General features: G+C 38.2%; 1 protein-coding gene across 17 annotated transcripts in view; it reads left to right on the forward strand.

Annotated features, from left to right (window-relative positions):
* Positions 1–23104, forward strand: part of SOX5 (SRY-box transcription factor 5) — a 637312-nt gene that overhangs the window by 513235 nt on the left and 100973 nt on the right. For 13 of the 17 annotated variants that reach the window (XM_048933367.1, XM_048933363.1, XM_048933368.1 and 10 more), the window contains one exon: positions 22294–22417. In XM_048933367.1, the coding sequence (XP_048789324.1) occupies positions 22294–22417 (124 nt within the window). The remainder of the gene's footprint in view (positions 1–22293; positions 22418–23104) is intronic. The other 4 variants (XM_048933358.1, XM_048933362.1, XM_048933374.1 and 1 more) reach the window with 1 other exon arrangement.

Raw genomic sequence — 23104 nt, forward strand, 5'->3', positions numbered from 1 at the left:
TGGAGAAGATGTGATTAAATTGAAACTTATTTGCCCAATTCTCATTCAGCGCTATCCTCATTGAAAGTGTGCTTTGAATGGTAGTCTGTATTACGCCCAGCATTCATTCCTTTTATGCCACGGAAAGCAAACAGTGGTAAAAGGCAAGCTACAATAAAACCAAAAAGCACCTGGTGTTATCTATTCCCTCTTGAGAGCTCCTGCTGCTTTCAGTATGTCTGTGTGCAGCTGAGTAAAAGAAGGATAGCAGTGGGATTATTAGTGGAGAGAGGAGTTTAGGGGAGACATGAAAAGGGGACCAGTTCTTATTCTGGTTCCCTTTTTTCCCATGCAGTTAAAAAGAGAGAAATGTTAAAACATGTTGCTGTCAAACTCCTTTCATTGGTCTCTTTTTCTCAGAAAAGTTACCAGTGGTTTCATTCATAAGATGATCTTGAAGGTTGTTTCACTATCACTGGGATATAGTTAAAGTATTTTGTAAAGAGTACCACTCAAGTGTAAAGAGATGCCTGGTAGGAAAAATAAGGCCCTTGCAGAAAAAGAACAGCAGCCCATCAGATCTTGCTTTTTCAAACCAGGCAGGTTTCCCCATGGAAAGATTAATTACAGTCAGGTTTGGAAGACAGCCTTGCTGTGTTTTTTTCTTCTAACATTAGAAAAGATAAAGGGGGTGATTAGTGTGCACAAAGCCTCTGATCAAACCAGCACTGAGGTTTGTGACAGGAGGTTCAAACACTTTATGGATCACTGGTGCTGACAGGTAGATCACACAGGCCTTAAACAGATGTTTAGTGAGAAGATGAATGTGTGAGATCTCAAACATGCAGGGCTCCTATGCCAGGCCATAATAGCCTGTGAAGCATTTATAAAGCCTTTTTTTTAAAAAAAAAAACCTGTCCTACTAAAAAGGAGAAATTAAATTTTGGATTTTTTTTTTTTTAATTGGAGTTATATATGGCTAGTATTCAAAGTTGTTAAACTTTTTCTTTAGGAGATGAAGGCTATTCTTTTGGAATGTATGACCACAATTTGCCCTCTCTATAAAACTGTTTCTGTGAACCAATGAGTGTGTGTGCTCTAACGAGGTGCATATGAGATGCTCAGATGGAATAGAGATGTGTTCAAATTAAATTACAAAGGTCTTTGTACCAGACAGCTTCAGAGACAGGGTGCTTTTTATTGGCTACGTATACTGTGTAGGATATACTGCATCAACTCAGTGATTTAAAAATACAACAATTATTTAAGGCTTGCTAACAAACTGTATTTACTAGACCTCTCCAAGTCTCAGACAGAGTCTTGTATCAGTGCCATTTATTATGAAATTTTAGAAGTTCCGGGCTTCATTTTTTGTACCTTCTCAAGAGAAATTTGATTTGCACTTTATAAGCTCAGAGTCCTCACATTTAGAGGTGAGAATGTCCCGAGTGGGGGACCAGTGGAAACCCTCCTTATCTGGCAATATATTAAGACCTTAGCAGAATGTATGATGAATGTCAGACACCTGGAGGGATCTATTCAATTTAGAAATGGGCTCAAGCCAAAAAAAAAAAAAAAAAAATCAGAACCCTGTCTTAGATTTGAGCACTCGGGGTTTCAGGGATTTGTAGACAAAGGGTTTAAACTATGTTGTATAAATAATCAAATTACAGTATTTGGTCTGGGCGTGGATTATAAGAACCCCCCAAAACTATGAGTATCATTTAGGGTTTGATTTAGTTGGTCTGGAAAGCCCTCATCCACACTTTGAAATCTGTGCCATCAACCTTGACAGTAATTGGTTCATGAGGATTTCTTGCTTATTTTTCCCACATTTACTGATTTTTAGGTCTTTTTAAAGAAATGTGAAAGAAAAGGTGTTTGTAAGCAACTTCCCAAGTTTGTGTTGGCTTTTTTTTTTTTTTTCCTTCTATGAGAGTAGGGCTGCCTGTTTGAATGTTTCCAAGAAAGTATTGTTCTTATGTGACAACAGGTCAGAAAGACTCTGCATTAATTACACTAACATATGGTTATTAACAGATTCTAGCTCAGGGAGCAATACTTTACAATGTTATCTTCCACATAGTCAGATGTTAGCCATATTGTCAGTGCTGGCAGCTATTGTTTCACTCATTTACTTCACAGAGCTAATTACTCCCTAATAATAACTTTACCTTGGAGTTTTTCACTTGCTTGTGCCAGCAAACCTGTTCACACTACATATGCTAATTATTGGCACTTATTCATTATGTTAAGATAGCTTTAAGTTCAAGCTGTGCAGCCTGGCTTTCGGTATGGAGCCAGCTGGCTGCAAAGTTCCACCTTTTTTTTTTTTTTTTTAATTTTAAACTAAAGTCATTAAAAGTTTTAATATGGGCCTATCTGGTTCACTTTACAAGATTCAGTCTTTAAGGAATTCAGACACGTACTCGGGTACTTGCGGACAATTACAAGTTTTGAAGGAGTTCCCGGTTTTCTTGAATTATTTTTCAGAGCTTGCGCCGAAGCCTTTTCTGTTAAGTGGATTGTAAATTCATTTGTAATTTAAACTGCAAGAAAATTTACCAGAATTGTTCTTCATTTTCCTCCTTCTTCTACCCAATTCATATTCTTTGCCTACTTCATTCAATCCATATACTTTCTTCACTGGGAGTCTCAGCCTTTTCAGTCGCTGATGGGGATGCTCTACGTTGATTTTGCTCCTCAATGTTCAAGGGTCTAAAGCATGAGCTTTGTATGGATGGATTGACTGATTTGTCCTGGACTCAGTGTAAGTACAGAAAATCAGATCATTTAGATTTGCAGCCTAAAACAGACACATTTCAGGGGATTCAGTCTCTTACTGAGACTGAAAATTGTCAGTGATCCTTTTTCACACTCTAGTATAGTGCATATTCTCATAAAACCCAGAGAAATGTGGTGTCTTCTGAAAATAAAATACTGTCTTTGATTTGCATGAAGCATTTTATGAATACCAACTAAACATCTACATGGGAATCAAGGACAATTGATTGCTGCTGCTGGTTAATGTTGTATTTACAGCATGGGGTATTACAGAACTGACTTACAGCTCTGGCTCTTGAAAGTCCTCTGTCAGATCCTCATCTAGTGTAAATCAACGTAAGTACATTTTCACTATCTGCTGAACTGGTCCTACATTTTTGAAGTTTCTTAAATGTTTGTTTTCCAAGATGAGGTGAATTTATGTAACATCCTATTCACTTTTATCAGTAGGAAGAGGTGACTGAAATTTTCCATCTGTTCTTACATGTACATTACATAAATATACATACATTCATTCAGTTTTGGAAAAAGAAGATCCATTTCTGCCTCTTCATGAGTGAAAAGCTTTGAATTCTATAAGCTTTTGAGCTACCCTGACATTAAAGGTTTATTTTGAATTGTGATCTAGCTAACTTTATTAAAAAAAAAAAAACAAACACGCACCCAGAAAACTGCTGTCTGGCCACCTTTTTGGTGTCCACATTACATACGTTAGGATTTATAAAAATATTTGTTGCCACAACATCCTGTGTATTGTTTTGCAGCCCTGGAGCATTAGATTCTGTTTTACTGCAGTTCTGCCTCAGTACAACTCCAGTGACAGCAATGAATAGTTGGAATACAATTCTTAAGGACAAACTTTTAGTTAATCTGTAATAACTGATTGTTATGGACATCTCTAATCTATGTTATAGAAAGGCCAGAGCTTGGGATGGGGGTATTTATCCTGTCCTGAACCAACCCAGAGCTATGAAGACAAGTGATATGCAGGAGGTCAGATAGCAAGGACTCCAAACTCTGCTCCTGGCACTCTGCTCATGCTGTCAGTGACTGCTTTGCCTAAGGGAAGGCCGATAGAGTAAATCTAGCAGTAGTTCACACTAGGTCAGAGATGGGCTTCAATTGGAAAGAAACTACAAATGAGTTTTAAAAGCTGTTTCTCAGCTTTGACCCATAAAGATCATAGAATCATGAAGTTATTCAGGTTGAAAAAGGCCTTTAAGATCATTAAGGCCAACCATCTACCTAACGCTACAACAGATGACTGTTTGGTGCATCATCAGGTGAGGTTCCAGCTCACTTAAACCAAGGGGAGTATGGGGTGCTGTATCTATCACAGAACTCATTGAAAGGAAAGAATCAATCATTTTTAGAGAAAGCTTGAACTCAAACTTCCACCTGTGGTACAGCTTGTATGGGAGTAGACTTTAACCTGCTGTCCAAAAAGTGGAACCTGAAAGCTGGATCTGAATCCACTGTAGATATTTGTATCACCAACAAAATATTCATATTTTATGTGAGGAACTAAAGTGAGATAGGGCTGCAGAACCTGTATTGGGAAGCCCTTGTAACATTATAGGGCTGTTGCTGGAAATGCTAGTTTTGAGAATAGTGTGAAAGAGAACCTGGACAGCCTGTGCTGACAGTTAGATTGATCTTCTAGTTAGTTTTCCAGGATTAGAGATGGTACTTCAAGCCTGGTGAATGATGACAGGGGAAAGCCAAGCATTCCTGCTTTTCCTTCCTAACTGCTGTGTGTCTGTGCTGAAAGTTATTTTCCCATCCTGTTTCCATAACTGTAATTAAAAAAAAAAAACAACAGTTGTGGAATTCACTGAAAGGGGAAGTAGGTGTCTAAATGGGAATTTCTGGAGGTAATATTAGTATCAGTGTACATCTGGCTGTGAGAAAAAATAGGAGGCTGCAGGTTATTCTGTCAGGTGCTTTTATGTCTGATGAAACGGGGAAAATCTACAGCAGCTGATATGGAGAGATGAGAATAAAATCAACTTGTTAGCAATCAAGGAAAACTTCATCCAGCAAAAATGCTGTGAGAAAAATCTTAGGAAATTGTTTATATTTTTTAAGGCAGTTTCCTCGAGGAAAATTATGAGAAAACACTTTTTTATTTTTTCTTCTTTTTTTTTTTTATTTTTTAAATAACATCTTAGCTCCTCAGATATTTGGCACTCTTTGAAATTTTCTGGAACCCAACAAACTATTCTGATGTTCTTAATGCACCTGAGAGTAGCTTTCCAAACATGCCTTTCCTCGTGTTAGATCTTGCCAAGATCTTCCAGATAAACTTTGTTTGAAATTTCTAGGACACAGCAATATGGAAGTTAAGGAGCCCATAAAGGAACACGGGAAGTACTTCCGAAGTATGATTAGCCCCTATTTCTAAGTCTCATATCAGAAAAAGATCTTGGCCAAATCTGCAAGTCAGCTGGAAGAATGCTCTCTGGCAGCTGACCACCTGGAAAGACTTTGGAGGATAAACAACCTCTTGTGAGATGAGGGAACCAGTCAGAAAGTGTAATGTAAGCATTTATCTGTGCTTTGAGTCACGTGCTTTGAATTCTTGGGTTTACAGCAGAAAAGTTGCTCTGAACTATGGACAGCCTATCTGTGTTCTCATTCGTGTTTGTGAGAAAGGAGTAAGCTGTAGACTGAAACAGTAGGGAGGGCTTGTTAAATAGTACGTTTAGGAGAGGATTGCTACCTGCCACCTGTGTGTTATAAGTTATTCTCAGCTGATAGCACTAAAAGGTTTACGCTACCAGATATTGTAAAATATTGCATGAAAGTTGTGTTTTAGAAAAAAAAAAAACACAACAAAACATCAAAAAATAACACAGTAGCTTAAGTATGTTTTGGAGCCTTTTAGAAGAAATGTTGGTATATATTTTTGAGTCCCTCTCTCTGTGAAAGTGCTTCATGTCTTTCCAATAAAACTGCAAAACACACCTGAGACAGCTTTTCTGTAAATAAGGTTGTGATTGGAGTCTTCAGTAGCTTCATGGCTTCATGCAGGTGTTGTGGGTCACATTAGGAAACTGTGAATCCTCTCCTGTTCATTAAAAAAAATATATAAAAATTACATTGTCCTTCCTGGGTTACAAAAGACAGAACCTCAGAATTCCCTCTGTGCTAGGACTGAGTGTGGATACTACATCTTAATAATGCAATCAGGAAAGTTGAGAGGGAAAAGGCACATATCTATTTGCAGAAAAAATGTGTTTCTCAGAGATGGGGGTTGTACAGTTCTATCCCTGCACAGGCAGGAGAGAGTATACAGTGCAAGTGAAGCTATCAGAGGTGGTGATAAGTACTGTTTATATTCTATTTTAATTTTCCCTTGGGTATCACCATCTCTTGTATGGTGCATGCCTATATGCTTGCATATGTGTGTGGACTCCTGGGTGTGGGGCATATGTTTCGTGGGTACTGTGTGTATATATATATGTGTAAATATCAGTACACGTGCACATACACATTTACATTTTAAAATAAATACCAGAAATGAGATACATAGATAGCTTCCCTCGCTTGTGTGCTGTGTGAGACGTGTGCACTCATGTCTACTGCAGAAATGTGTGTTTATGATTCTTCATGGGTACAGATGATGCATGTGTGTATACAGACCAACGTACACTCACGTTGCAAAGCATTAGTCCTGTGTGCTTAGACCACAGGACTCACTGTTGGCTTTTGTTAGAATATCAGCATAGATTTCTTGTAAGAGACTTAATCTTTCTTCTCTTCTGAGGATGTATTTCTGGTTTGAAGTGAGATGTAAAGGAGATTCATTCCAGTGGTTGACTGAGGAAAGGCAGGTCCCTGGAAAAAGCAAAGTACGCAGCCCGATCAACCTGTGGGTGAGCTCTGCTGGCCCTACCTTTCACTCTGTCATTTCAAGCTGTGGCAGGTGCTGTCAGGTCATTCTCTGCAATATATGCCATTCCGGGAGAGTGCCAAACCACAGCAGTTCTTCGGGCAGGCTTCTGAGCAAAGTGTAGGCATCCAGCATTAAAGTAAACCGTTTGATTAACTGAAGATGTTTCTACATGACTACTGAGTGACACAGCGGCAGTTTGAATCTTGTCATTCATATTATCATTTGTCTAAAAAATGCCTTTGGAATGCTGCTTGCCACTAATATCACTCAGCACAGTGTTGTAGTCTGAGTCCGGGTCTGGATCAGTGCACTGTTAGATTTGGAGTGTTGGGACACTGCCTTGCAGCCCCAGGGGATCCCAGGACAGCATCTGCAAGCGGAGGACTTACAGACACCCAGCCTGCAACTAATGGCAGCCGGTGGCTCCAGAAGTGGCTGCGCACCGAGTCAGAACGTCCAGCTGTTCCAGGAAGGATTACCAGGGCTTTAATGGAGAGCACAGATGGAATCAGTACTATTGTCCAGAGCATTCCGGGGCAGGGGCTAAAATGGGAGGAATGATCAGCAGAGACCTGACTGGAAAGAAAAAGGAGAGAAAAAAGAGTAAGAAAGAAAGAAGGGGGAAGAAAAATCCCCTTGTTCTTTAAAAAGCAATGGGATTGATGCTGTCCAATGGTGAGGTGCAGAGGAAATAGTTCCCAAAGCTTCCTTTCATGGTTAGCAGGCATTGTAAAGATGGCACAGGTCATGTGCTGTATGCAGCTGTTTAGAGGGTCTTACAGAACTCTTAGGGACTTAGCAAGACCCATTATTCAGGGCTCTAAGGCAGTTTTACTGGATATGGACTACTGCAATTGTATAAGCTCTCCATTGTGTGAGTACTAATTTAGAGTGCTACCATAAGCCAGCCATACAATCCACGCTTCCCGTGAATGAATGAGTCATCTTGATGAAAGGGCTCAGAGCACACAGCCCTGACTTTTAGTCTTAAAGGGACCTGATGTGTTCAGGACGTATCACATTTTAATGAAGAAACTCACTGGCAAAATATTTTCATTTCAAATTTCTAAAATAATCCTTTTCTTTTTAGGGAAAGATATCATACCGAAAGATTTCAGATAGGTTTTCATTTACTGTATCACGTTAGACTATTTGTAGTTAACCATTTGTTATGGGATATTAAAGTGTTACTAATATGATCATGAACACATAGCAGGTTTCTAGGCCTCTCAGTAAGCCAGCAGTTCACGTCCTAAATCATTACTTTAGGTGCCAAGGAGTCCCATGATTGTTTTATCAAAACTATTTGGTTGCGGGAATGCAGCTGTTTTTCATTAATGATGTCCTTGCACATACATAAGCAACATGTTGTTATACCACTGTTGGCTTTTTACTTCCATGCAGAGAATATTGAGAGTGCCACTAGGTCCGCCAATGCACTTGCACTGTTGCTTGCTAAAGTCATTCTCTGTAGAGTTCTTATCTGGATGACTTATCTGACCAGACCAGGTCCAAAAAAGGAGCATTTGCTTTCTGATACCAGGAGACTTAGCTTTTGGGAATATCTAAACTGAGGGATGCAAGAGCTTTCCGAGTTCATATGCACATCTTATCCAACCACTACTCCTAGAGATCTTGGAGGAGCCTTCGTTCCAATAGATGGTCTGAAGCTCTGAGGGCACCTAAACAGCACCTGGTGGTTTGGTCTGAAAGTTTCCTGTAGTTCACTTCTGCATCTGCCCTGGAACTGCTCCAGTGTAAACGCTTAAACTCTTAGTGCCTGCATGAGGCTCATTCCAGTACAGAATAAGGCAGAGCAATGTCAGCACCACCTGAAAGGCTCATCCAGCAGACATGGTGCCTGAATCACATTGCAGCATCATAAATGCAGCTCTCCCTTTCTAACATGCAGCAGGGTAGTCCTTGCTTTTTTTGTGCAGTAGCCTCATGAAAGTTTAGCAGTTTCCCAAGAACTGGAAAGAACTGGAGCAGGGCTTCCGTTACCTTAGTGCAGTTCACATTGTCTCTCCCACATCTCAGAAGAGAACTCTTTAACCCAATGTTAGTTGGGGGACAAGACCTTTCCTTATGTGTGCTGAAACTTGCCTTCATGCAAAAGATTTACTATTAATGTCATAAATGGAGCAAAAAAGTATTATCACAGATCACTATCAAGCTGGGTATGGCATTTGAGCCTGTATTCTACTCCATAGATCCCTGGCTGCGTACTTTAAAAAAAATAATAATTAATGTTATCTTTTTAAAGTTATTTCTGCCATATACCATTGGGATTGATTTTGTATTAACTTCAACACAAAGTTTCATCATAGAACATTGGAATCATAGACTGGCTTGGGTTGGAAGGAACCTCAGGGATCATCAAACTCCAACTCCCTGCTGCAGGCTGGGCCGACAGCCTCCACATTTAATACTAGACCAGGCTGCCCAGGGCCCCATCCAACCTGGCCTTGAACACCTCCAGAGACGGGCATCCAGCCTGTTCCAGCACCTCACCGCTGTCATACAAAAGAACTTCTAAAGGTTTTGCCCTTAAGAGAATAATTCTTATTAGAAAGTCCCTTTCCTGAGTAGAATACTACTTAAAAGCTAAAGGCATTAATAAACAAACAAACAAACAAACAAATAAATAAACAATTTTGTTTTCATCATGTTTACTGCTGGTTTCCTCCTTCTTTGCTCTCTGTATCAAATTAAGTTTATTGAGTCAGCTTTGTTTAATTAGTTTAATTTTACTTGTTCAGCAGCACTGTCAGGGTTGTACTTTCCAGATTCACAGCTTTGAGTGTAAATATTCCCCGTGACTGGCAAGAGGTAACACAAACAAAAATGGAAGAGACATTATTAAAGTGTTTTCATTTTCCGAAATAAAATGCTTCCAGATCTTAAATTTGGAAAAGAAAATTTATAAGGAAGTTGACAGTTAACTAACTTAAATCTGTTCTTATTGAAGTGTCAGAATTTTCATCTTTTTTGCAAGTCAGGTCTACCACCTCAAGCATATCGAGTATTAGTGCCTAATTTTATATATATACTTTTTTTTTAAATGCCCACTCATGGTAAATGTTTACACAATTGTTTATCTGACAAAAATAATGGGGATTTCAAATAAATCTTCATATCATAGTCATGTCCATGAGCAAGTAAAGACTATTCAGAGGCTTTTCCTGCACTGCAACCCAATTCTGTGGCATCGGGTGCTCTCAGTTCAGACGTGATCTGAACCACGGGGCTTATCAGGTTCCACAGTTCTCTTGGACCTGTGCTTGTCCCATGCTACTATGAAATAATACTGCCAGTTTGCATCAGTGAACCTGAGCAGAAAGCCTGTGATTTCTAGTTGCACCTAATGTCCAGCTCCAGAAACTGTGTTCTGGACTAAAACTTTATTCTCATTGTTGAATAGTGCTTAAAGGGAACTCAGGGATAATTTATAGCCAATAGTGTTTCAGAATAGACAATATTAAGAATAAATCAATTTATTAAATTTCTTTTATTGCGAAGCAGAAGTGGATAGAAGTTAACTTCAGAATGACCATGATTTATGCTTAAAGGTGGGTAACACCACCGTAGTATTTTTGAAGCTTTTTACAGTACTGTTATATCCTGCTTTCCCAGACTCAGTACTTCTACCTTTCTCTTTAGTATGCAAATGCACAATTAAAAGCATTCAACAGATAGAGATGAATAAGCTAATAAATTGTGCCGCCAGTAATTTATTTTCATTAACTGGGGGTATGTGGAAGAACCTCAAAGAGAGAAGTGATGCTGGAAAGTTGTAATAGATATGAATCTACTAACCGCCTTTATGTAAGACAATAGATGTTGTGAATATTCTGCTTCCTCTCCAGGCAGTGAGCTAGTATGGTTAACCAAAATTGTTGAGTAATTGTTCTGTGGTTGAGAACAAAATGCTGAATTAAACTGTTCCCAGCACAATAATTGTGTGATTACAGCATTTATGTTGCTGGCCAAAAGAACAGTCATTAGGTTTGGAAGACTTACCAAAACCACAGGCTCAAAAAAAAAAAAAAAAATGCAAATCACATATAAATTGTCCTGTAATACCTACAGTGGCTTACAAATTGTACTAGCAGTAGCAGTGTGGTATGTGTATATTTAAAGGCAAGCAATCCAGAAAAAAAATAAATGATTGTGCATTCAAGAACTACTTCAGACTAGGAAGAAAATGCACAAAGATTATTTATTTTCATTATGTTGTACGTCTCCCTGTTTTGTGAGATCCCGCACTTTATATATTACGCGTATATTCTGCTCTGTGAATGCTGTTATGTTCTTCCCCGCTACATACCAATCAGATATTGTCTGGGAGTTGCAAGGTTGGTTGGACTCCCACACCTAACTAAATCTTGGGCCAAACCAGTTCAAAGAGCAACATGCAAGGAAGGCAGGCAGCAAGTGTTTATCTGATCGCTATAATCTACCAGTAATATTAAAAATTGATTTATGGTGATAGGTGCTCTTGTGGGGTAGACGATTTTCTTCTCCACTGCACAGTCCTTATCTAGAAATGCCAAAGAAACATGTGTGCCTAATCTTTTCTTTTTTGCCTCATGTTGTTTTTTTCCTCATACTTCAAATATTAAAGGTGGAGGAGGAAGGTAAAGAGGAACTGAAGGAGACAGCTAAAAAAAAAAACACAAAAAAACCCAACAAAATAAAGCAATCGATCACAGCTTTTGTACCTGTGATTTAGTGTGGTAACAAGCTGCAGGATTTGGATAGCTGACTACCTGGCTGTGCACAAAAATGGAATGGTCAGATATCTATACTCTCATACTGTATCTACAGTTAATTGTACTTCAAATTAGATTCCTATCGCAAAGCTGCAGGCCCAAGATGAGAGACTGTCTTCAGACCTATTAAAAAATGCTCTCAAATAAAACTTCTGAAAAACATTTTTGCATGAGTATTTTGGTAATGAGGAAAAAAAGAAGCATTGGGACATGAAAGAAAGAGCGACTGTGTATACACTTAAATGCTCTTTCTTCTGCATCTTGATTCCTTTTTACTTTTAAAATTGAACATGATGGTGAAACTAAACTCTATTAAAGAACAATTCCACTGGCAAAAGGGACAGTCAGAAACAAGTCCAAACAGCTGAAAGATTGAAAACAGGTCTTTATTGTGCATGTCCCTGGGCAGTGATTAGCAGCTATCCAACACTAGAGAAGTATTTTCCATAGAGATTTCTACTAACATTTGGTATTAGTTTTCTTGGCCATTTGTCCATCTTATTTAAGTGCAGGAGTTCATAAGATCATGTAGAAAGCAGTAAAATGCAATAGAAAATAATAATGATAGTAAAATATCCTCTTTAGGAAAGAAATACATTGAGTTGTTGTAGCAACTAGTGCTCTGAAGCTGATGTCACTGGGGACCAGCCATACATCGAAACATGTATGTGATTTAGTAATAATAAAAAAAAAAAGTGGAAAAAAGAGGACACATTGAGAGGGTTTAATCAGTGATTTAAGTGTCAGATTCCCTGAGCAGACCCGTTTCTGCCAAAGACTACACTGATCAGGCCATAAGGAATATTTCTTTCCCTCTACAATATTAGATTGTACATTAGAGTGTATACTGTTTTATTAACTGTGTCCCTCAGTCTTTCAACTTAAAGAAACCAAGAGTGTACAGACTTAACATGTGGAATATACTTCCTGAGTCCTTTATATGCATTTTTTCTCTCTACATAGTATTACTTTAAGTAAATGACTTTGATAAGGCTTTTGTGTTTATTTATACCATTGCACCATTCAGGAACTGAATAGTTTTTGAATTCTGCCCACTACATGATATTAAAGAACCCATTTCTTGCCCACTGCCTATGCATTAAAATTGTTATGTATGCTTCAATTAATGACATTCCACTTGTCAAAGAGGTAATGAGTGAAAAATATATTGTGAAATCTTAAGATTTTGATTGAAAGAATACCTTTTCCTCTCTGTATAGCAATATTATCTTAAATCATATTAAGGAAATGGACACAGAAACCCCACAACCAAAGAAATAGCTGTTAGAAGGCAGAGTTATGGTTATCTCCTTGTCTTCTGAGCCAACTAATTTGAGTAAGCAAGATTTCTGTGCTCAGAATTATGAAAGTAGAATTGTTTTATATTATTTGATGTGACTTAAATATCCTCCTGTAATTATATGTAGAATAGTTACACGAAATGTGTCATGGCTTATAATGAGTGGAAATGAAAGAGCTGAAATAGAAGACCATATAGTATCAATTCTGTGGTGCAAGAGCATTACAGGGGGAGCATCCCTAGAGGGAGAAAGGAAAGCTGTAGAGAGCTATTGCTTGCTGTTTGTCACAGTAGGGATGAAGGAAGACCAGGGGGAGAGATGGGCTGGCCTTTTAAGTCCTCTCCATTCCAGGGAAGTACCACAGCACACCCACCAACTTCCTGTTTTATCCTCACACACTTTATAGTCCCTCATTCCATTAAGCTGTATTTGAACCATGAGATGATTACTGCTTTTGATTCACAGCTTTTTTGCAGGAGTGGCCTGGGTCATTAATAAAATAATGAGTTCTTTAATGAAGGCAGTTCACTATTAAGTGGTTTAGGCCTTAGATATTGATCTGTTCATGAATTTGTGTCAAAAATGAGGTCATAACACTTGCCTTCATCTGTACATCTTTTTAAAGCCAGTGGTTTTCATATTAGATCTGTTCTATTTCAGAGATTAAAAAATATTACTGCAAGTTATGCATATAAATGATTTTTACTTGGATTTTAATATTCAGACATGGAAAAAACAACAGGTAAAGGAAAGAGTGTAAAGATGCATCTGAACAACCTCATATGAGAAAAAATATCAGTTAGTCAGTATGTACAAGTAGTCAGTAATTAGTATGTACAATGGCATCAGCCTTGCTCTTGCCATCCATTTCTTCATCTTCTGGGGAAAAGGACTAATGAAATCTTTGAATTAAGCAATACATTAAATACAGTTCTGCTTCTGATTCTGCAGGAGCCGACACTTAGTCAGTGAAGTGGCCAGTGCAGTGAATGGAGCTCACACCCCAACAGCAGCTGCACTACTTCAGCCTAAGAGCAGGAACTACAGATAGAATAAATGTTTCTTTCCTAACCTGGAAATGGCCTTGGGCAGCTTTATAGGCAAATGTTTTGTGAGAATACAGTGAAGTTGGTCAAGTTGGCATCCTTTGCATGAAAAAATTCACAGGAGTACCTCTGGTGTCAGAATAAGTCCAAAGGTACCTCGAAAGCACTGAGGAGAGCAGGGTGGGGCATTCCTTCTAGCTAGCAGGATTTATCTGTCAAGGGGGAGGAAGGCTTGCTGCCCATCATGAGGTGCCATACTACAATTTATTTCTGTGCCCAAATCCATCAACTTACAGCATTCACAGAAGTTATTAGAAAGGCAGTTTGGGATGATTCTTATTCCTTTCCTGCCCTGTTCCTACTTCCCATGCACTAGTGCTGTGCTGTGCTTCCCTTTCTTTCTTGTTCTCGTAGTGTATGCAATGGTTAATAATGTTAAGATTTGCAAAGTAACCATGCATACATTAAAAAAAAATCTGCTCTTACCAGAAAAATCCTCTAGATCCTGCACACTTCTTCTTACTGTCATACTTGTCACTCCCATTTCCAACAGTCTGAAAAAAGAAGGAGCTCCTACGTAACTCAGAGCTGACACAAACTGTTCTATTTGCTGCTCCCTTGTCTTCTGCAGCTGTAGTTAATATTGGACTTTCCTTCCAGAGTTCTTTTGATGGCAGTCTTTGATAATGTTGCAGAAAGAATTTTTATCTGGTAGAACATGAGCATTGGGTATACCAAAGTAATTTTGAGAGAGAGGTGGGCTAGCACAAACTCAGTGAATGCAGCCACTCTATTGCCTTTAAACAGAATGTGGAAAATCAGGAGGAAAATATATACAACATATACAAAATATATACAGGTAACTTCTGGAATGCTGATACAAAAAACGCTAAGGGAAGCAGACTTATTTTCGTCTCTGATTTCTTTATTGCGTGTGAAAAGAAAAAGTTCTTTATAATTTGAATAATGACACTAATATATAACAGATCAGCTAACTGCAAAAAGCAGTCCACATGTGCAGCTCAAGAAATTATCCTACACGCTGTCTTTTAAAACACATCAGGAAATCTCACACCTGTTTTCTTTTCACTGACAAATGTTTCACTGAATAGCTTACTGCTACAGCGATCAGCTCTTGTCCTGAGCTCATTGGGAAAAGCATAAAACAAGCATCTGGGAACGGTATGCTCCATCATATGCTGTGAGGCAGCATCAGTAATTAATGTAAGTTTGTAGGCTTTTCATTTTGAAGGGTGTGACTTTGCAGATAACTCTTGGTACGTAGCAGTGACATTTGGGAGCAAGTTGCTATTAGCCAGCAAATACACTGAGTACAATATGTCATGTAAATCATTAGTTGTGACAGTCACAGGTTGGTGGCAGCTTTCTGCTGTAGTCCTTGCTTGTCTAGGAAAGGTACTATACAAGATGACTGGGTACTTATAGGCTGTGGCATAAGAAACATAGTATTTATGTGAACTTTAACTAAGGTGAAATACGATAGTCTGGCCCAGACATTGGTCAGCCTACCTCTCAAGCCAATTTTCTGTCCTCTGCTGACATTATTGTCATCGTGGAACATATGGCTCAATCAACCTAACAGTGGATCTTTTTTTTCTTAAAAAAAAATTAAAAAAAAAAAAAAAAAAAAAGAAGGAGTAAATTATTTTGAGTTTTGCTCCTGAGCTGCAACTATCTTTGATTAGAAAGGATTCTTTTGAGAGTGGTCTTCAGTCTTCCAATGTAGCTGCCACCTGAATTACAGTGGCTTGCCCTTAAAGTTCTGTTTCTGCTGTACGACCCCAACTAACGGATTGTTGCTGAGCCTGCAGCAGCCATTCTTGCATGAACTCTTAGACTTTTGTCTTAAAAAAAATACTGGAGTGAATTTCAGTTTGTGTTCTTTTTCTTTCAGATGGCCTCTTCCTTTTTTAGTTGGGCTGTTTGTGCAAATGACTTCATGGCAGAATTGCCGTGTAAATAATTTCCATGCTAAGTGGCATAAGCCAGAGTACTCCTCATTGTACATCATCCTCAATGGGCAAAACTCATGTTATTGCTTTCCCCTTCTCTGCATGCTTTTTCTGTGATAAATCAAATATAAAATAAGTGTTCTAAAGTTATTTTAATATTTATTTTTGAATAATACTGCTTTTTTTCCCCTCACAAGTCCCATCCAAGAGATGTTCTGTAATGCAAAAGGTCCTTTGGACTCATACCCTTCCAAGTGCTGCTGAAGGTGTTTGTTTCTCACCAGTGCATTTTGTTCTGTAGTATGTGGTAGAGCAGGAAAGCCTTCAGAAGCACGTTATTGACATGAAAACAGCTACCGTCTGTATTACTTGGCAGTTTAAGGCACTTCTCTGCACTTAGTTTAAAAGGCTAAACGTGTGTTCAATTTGGTAATACTTAAAGACTTTATGATGAGATAAATTTGAGACAGGTGCTGGTAGTGACACCTGGATTCTCTTGCAAGACTGAGCAAAGACAGAACGCTTTCAGCCCAGAAAAGCCTTGCTTTGTAATAATATGAAAAAATGTTTATACAGTTCTCTGAGCCGCAGTTGAGTTTTCCTCAAAGTTTGTTCCTGATGTTTTCTGCAAGGCAAGGAGCGTTCATACCAACTATTAACTTGTTAGGGATTCTGTATTCTGTATTCTGTCTGTGTATTATAGCAAGTTTTTCTAGACTATAATTCCAAATAAAGCTTTCTTCTGCTTTAGTTAAAGCAGTACATTAGTGGAGTTAAAGTAATACATTTTTGTTGTTGTTGTTTCTCTGCCTAAATAACCTTTCTTATTCTTCTTAAAAGATTGCCGGTATGAGGGCATCCTTTTCTGTGATAGGTATCAGTGTTTATACACAGCTATGAGCAGTGAGTTATTACTGTGGAATTAGCTGGTGTGTTCAGGCAGGATGAATTTTGATACATACTGCTATTGATTGTGTGAGCCTCTTGCATAGTAAAGGGAAGAGTAATATAGGGCTGATATAATTCACTGCAGAAAAAATCTCAGGTAGAGATCAAGAAGAAACATCAGTCAAAAAATCTTGTGTCAGAACCGCTCTACCACGACGTCTGGCACTTCAGTGAGCTCAGCAGTGAAGGCAAAGCATTTGGTCTTCAGAGCAGGGGGTAGGACAAGTGTGCTGTCTGTCTCCTCTGCGACTCTTTTCCTTGGCATGCATCTTCTGTTTTTGCTTCTTAAGCACTCTCCAAGCACCCCATAAAAAGCCACCTCAAACTCACTGGGAAGGTGATCCCTGTATTACCTGGCTAGGCAGATCTCTTTGCTGTATAAATTTAGGACATGCCAGTGTCAATTTAAGGAACTGATTTAGAGAATGAGAACAACATTTTCTTTTCTTATTTTAAACGTCACTGTAAGGGAAAATAGCAGATTGTAGTTATATGAGGACATATATTTTTACTTCCCTTAAGATAGATGTGGGGAGGGGTGGGAGAGAGAGAAAGAAATGGCCAACACATGTGCTAATTGAGGAATCCAATCCCTCAGCAGAGTGTGTACCACCAGGAGCCAAGTTTTTCTCGAGGAAGAGGGACTGATGCAATTAAACATGTCATTTTTGAAGGACATATTTATGTCACTGCGTGGCAAAAGTACTTTACATTCTTATACACAAAGCAGAAGAGGTACTTCTAAAAAAGTCATGGGCAAGAAGCTACTCATACAACAGTTGAAAGTTAATGGAATCATTCAAGCACATCCATGGTTCTAGAAATGTAAAACTCAAACGTCTTTGAGCAGTTGACATTAACTCCATGGAAAATAAAAATTAGCCACACTTCTACTTGAGAAGCCACGTAGGAGATCATTTCAGTAAAGATGCTCATACAGTTCCTGAAGAACATCCTTTAAACAGCTCAAAGGTAGAGAACTGCTCAGAGTTTTGTCAGTTTGCAGGGAAGGGAGTGTTGCTTTTTGCTGCCGTCTTATTTCACACTGAGTAATTTGTTCCTCCGTCACCAGTCTCACTGAAATTGATAGAACTGCTTCTGAAGTACTAGAGGTGGGTGGAAGATCAGCATTCACCCCTCAGCGTGAAGTGTTATACATGGATGCCAGGAAATGTAATGAAATACTTTGGAGAGAGTAAAACTTACATGAAAGTTTATGATAATAAACATTTAATGAGCAGCAGCAGAAATGAAACTGGTATACATGTATGAGAATAAAATAACTAAAAATAATAGCAAATATGCTAGGGGCTTGTACTCGTTGAAAGTATGGGTTTGTATTACTTGAGAAATATTATGAGCCTGCTGGATTAAGCAAGAATCATGTGAGGGGGAAAACTTTGAACTCTTAATTAATGACTGTGTCAAGATGCATGGGCATCAAGGGCCAAAATAAGGTTATGCGTGTTATCTCATTTCTGAGATTTCATAAGGTTTCAATGCTCACCTTTGCAACCTACATGTTTCCTTAACTTTTTTTTTTTTTTTTTGTAGCTATTTATATAGTGCCATTTTACAGAAAATGGAGTGGAACTGCAATTCAGTTGTTTGCGATCTCAATTTACACAAGTCACAGCAGGAGCTAGTAGCAAACAGTAGGGGTAACTGTTAAAATCTTAGTGCTTAGGTAGCTGTGGTAACCATAGTACGTTCCTAGGAGTAGGTAGGAGACCACAATTTAAGCAGAAGTGTTAATTACACTTATAATGAATCTAGGAATGTTGGGAATCCCGCCTTAGCTACACGGAGTGCGCTTGTTTGTGTGACTGCATTTGTTATGGTCTGGTCACAAAGGAATCATACAGATCTGTGAAGATGCTGGCCTGCGTTTCCCCATCTTGATTCTGTTCCAAGTTTAACAGCAAATTACTTTTGATAAGGATAAGTCATTTAATGTCAGATTTTCAAGGATGCAGAAACGAGAAGAGACTCAGAGAGGCACCTCCCCCAAACTGAAAATCTCTACAGGCAGCTCTGGATGCCTCAGTTTCTCACTTGCACAGTACATTCCATAGATTTTGATTTTGGTTTGGACTCCAGGTAAAACTTAGTTACAATTCTGGCTACTCCTAAAATACTTTGCCATTACAAAAGATGATTAAATGTATTCCTTGGGATTAAGAGAAGTTTTGCTTTCTTGGCCTGTTTGAACTCTTGTTTATCGTCTTCCTTAAGGGAAGAATTTCTCATAAGCTAAATATCAAGTGGTATGGTTTTACTTCCTTCCTTGCAGCATGGTCTTCCTTGTTGCCCCAAATTATTTGTCAGAGATACGTGAATGAAAGTACAAATTCCTTGAGCAGTGAACTGATTGTATAGAGTGCTGCAGCTCTCGTAACATTCTGCTTATTTCTTTGTTATTTTGTATATGTCAGATTCCTTTTCTTTGCATAACATGCCTCACAGTTTGTCGTGCAGTACAAGAGTACTTCTGGTTAATCTGATATGTGGTGTTGACATTCAAATTGAAAGTAAGAGCAGGGCACTGTGTGATCAGTTGACATCACGACAATAATATGTGTAGTGAAAAAACAGCCCCTGGGAAGATCATATCTGTATTATCCAGTCTAACATAATAAAGTATTTAAGAAGTTATGAGGTGAGATTGTAGCTCATTAAATCTATTGAATCTATTGTGAGGATTTAAATTAGAATCTTTACCTTCAGGAAATTACAACTCAGGATAGATAATCATGCAGAGAGACTTGCGAGTGGAAGAGTCTTGACAACTGTGTGCATTTTTAGATTGCTTCAGATGTATTTTGTCTACATATATATGTCCATTAGCAGAACAAACCAAAAGGGCCAAAAGTAACTCTAATTTGTAGTCTATTACATTGAAATTAAAAATGAAGAAGTTACTATTAGGGAAACTTTGGCAAATATGTAAACCATGTAGCAAAAAAAAAAAAAAAATCATTTGTGAGAGATGTTAACTGATGCAGTAATAGCTAAAAATAAAAGAAAGGAAAATACCTTTTGCATAAAACACAGAAGGAGGGCCTTCTGTATCCTGTGCCACTTGAAATGGTTGTATCCTAGCAATTTTAGGTAATAATAATAAACATACCAAAAGTTAAAATGTGGTAGTTAAATAAGCCGTAAAAATACGAGTAATTTGTATTGATTGTGTCAGGTAATAGGATTAAAATAAAATAATAATTGCACTTATTTGTATTTGGAAGAAAATGAAGTGTAGCTGTTCGAGTGGTGCTACATACATTCCATCCTGGAATGAAAATCATATTGTTTTGACTGCGTTATTTCTGTATCCATGCAAACGATCCTCATCACTCTATAGTTCTTACCTCCTTAACACAACTGGGGTTGTGTTATTGAAATTAGTGGGTCTGAAGGCTCTATGGAGAGAGAAAGGGGAGCAGTGATTTGAAAAAAATGAAAGTGCAACAGTCAGATTTAAGAAAGGGCATTTTTTCCTGGTAAATGTTTTCCTAAATGGGAAATTTTCAGTGTGGTGTTTTGTTCGTGTGTTTGGCAGTCACTTGGAATCAAGTGCAGACTTGTGCTACATTGTGGGCTTGGCAATGACAATTTGTGTGTGTGTGGTGCTTTAGTTATATTAGCCCTGGAGGCAGAGTTAACACTTGCAGTGGGACAAGAGTATTTGCAGTCATCAGAGAACTTTGCAGTCAGCTTCAATAACATCATTTCATTTTTTTTTCACTTTTTTTAACATTTTTTTTGGCAGCAAAGCTCTTAGTAGAACCATCTGTCTTTCTATTAGTGTTTTTGAGTCCTGTTTTGAAGCTTCTTTGCTTGGCAAAGTCACTTTCATCCTTGGAAACCATTTAAAAAAAAGTTATGTGGCTTTTTGCCGAAGAAGAGTACTATGCAAAAATTCCACACGGCTGTTCATTTTTGTTCTAAAAGAATACAGTTACTTTGTCTTCGTCTTTAAAAAAAAAACAAAAAACTCTCAAACAGGAAAAGAAAAGAAGAAAAAGCAGACATTGAACAGTTAGTTCTAGGGTAACAATGTTTATAGAGAAGAAGTCATATTTTGTATGTTTTTTATCTTCTGCAATACAGTTAAAGTGCGTGTGCCTTCTAGTCAACAGGATGAGAATAGAAAGAAGAACATGGAAGAAACAAAAAATGGATTGAGTTCAGTGAGCGGAGCTGTATCTACTCTAGCTTTGGTCCCAGTCTTTATCTCCCACTGCAAATATTTCCATCAACAGCACTCTTGAAGTCCATCTTTGCAAATTGCTTCAGGCCATAAGGATGCAGGCAGCACGCACATAGGCGTTGACAGGTCCTGCAATAAATTAAGAGGTCACTATCCCGAATTTCTTACCACTTTTCCTCTTTGTGGCAGTATTGGCTGAAGTGAGACATCTTCTAGATATTCAAGAGATTGGATTAAAATAAAATTAAGTTAAGATGCTCTAATCTGAACTGTGGCAGTCAAGGAGCTAGTTCTGCTCTGCAAACAATAATGAAGGGAGTAATACCTGCCTTTGGCTAAAACTACTTGTCTATCAATACCCTAATTTTGTTTGTTCAGACAACCAGCCACAAACTACATTTTAGTCTTTGATAATGGATCTATACCTCCAATGTCTCAGCTTTGCAGCGCCATTGCAAATCTAAGATGACCTCTCTTAAAAATGACTAATTCTCTGCTGACTGATCTCCAGAAAAGTTATATTTGTCAGCGTGGTGTTTTTAAAAAGAAATGAAAACCAGCTATTTAACAGTTTAATCTAGCAAACCTTGTGTTCCTCATCTGTGTGAAATACAAAGACAATGTCCAGTTCTGCTAGTTAAAACCCCTGCAAAATTTGGTAATAGCAATAATATTAGATGCCGTGCTATGGCATCCTTCCAGTTTTGATGACTAATTTCTGCATGTCTTAAGTCCCCTGCAGTATCCACTTACAACATAATATTTTCCATTTCCTGGCTTACATGGTTGTGTACAGTTGCTGTGCAAAGTTGAACAGCTAACACTTCAGACATAGCTGTGTTGTGTTTGTGAATAAAGTTTTTTTCTCCACTTTTTTTCTTACCATCTGAGATATTATTTTTTTGCACATACCTGTGAGTGCACACATATGGGAAAAAAAAAAAAAAGTAAAGACAGTGCTGTACATTAGTTTTTCACATACTCTTACTTCTGTGTGCTTGGATGTTTGCGTTTGGGCTCAGTCAGGACAAAACCTACTATTTGAGACAAAGATATTGTTACACAATACAATAAGAAAAGAAGAAAAGGCCACCTTGCAGTCAAAGAGAAGAAAAGGAAGTATTGTGGAGTGTGGGGGCAGTAATTAACTGGGATGTAGGCATGCATCAGTGGAATCTTTTGATTTGTTTTGGATTGATGTGATTCATATGAAGTGCTTTGATAATGAAGATGAGTTTAAATAGTTGATGCATTGGAACAGCCCATTATGGAAGAGCGTGTCCAAATCTGACTTCTCAGAAAAGAAGCGAGAGAAAGCACATAAGGAGATATTTTCCCCCTGAAAAAATTCCACGTTTGATTTTCCCTCTCCTGTTCAGCAGGTCCAGGGTCAGCTGCCTCCATTAATGATTCCCGTATTCCCTCCAGACCAACGAACCCTAGCAGCAGCTGCTCAGCAAGGATTCCTTCTTCCTCCTGGTTTCAGCTACAAAGCGGGATGCAGTAAGTCCTGTAGACTTTTTTAGTTGGAAGTGGGTACAAGACACAATTTAATGCCAGCCTGTATAAGGTTCTAGTCTGATGGAGAAAGCCAACAACTTGCACAGATGAGTTTAAAATGCAGAAGTAGTCTGTGTTGAATGAGGAAAGATTGTCAGAGATGAAATATGTTTCAGTGTAACAGCAAAACATTTCACAAGAAAAGTAGATTTGTGCACCTTCTTTCTGACAGATCTTTTTGACAAGTGAATGCTCATGACCACACACACGCACATAGATCTGAAGAGAAGCTATTTGAAAGTTCCTGATAAATTTCAACGCTGTTGTAAGAAAATATGTTTTTTCCTGAAGCAGCCTGCTTACTATTTGTGAACTGAGGGCCTATTCTAGTCTCTTTCTTCACACAGAATGCACATTAATCTCAACAGGGGTTCTGCACAGAGATCAAAGAGAGCATATGCCTTTCAGTTTGATGGACTAGCACAAACTATATTTATGGGAGACTAACACAAAAAAATATAGCATCTACATTTTTTTTAATCTTTGAAAGATTTGTATTGTTCTCTACCTCCAGATATTTTTTTGAAATTTTGTTTAAGCCTTCCATAGAATCTCATGTTCCTGTCAGCAAGATGGAACAAATGCAAGTTAAAGATTAACTGAGGATCTCCATTTCCATGAATAGACTTA

The sequence above is a fragment of the Lagopus muta genome, chromosome 1 (genome assembly GCF_023343835.1).
Source record: "Lagopus muta isolate bLagMut1 chromosome 1, bLagMut1 primary, whole genome shotgun sequence".
NCBI classification, from domain to species: Eukaryota; Metazoa; Chordata; class Aves; order Galliformes; family Phasianidae; genus Lagopus; species Lagopus muta.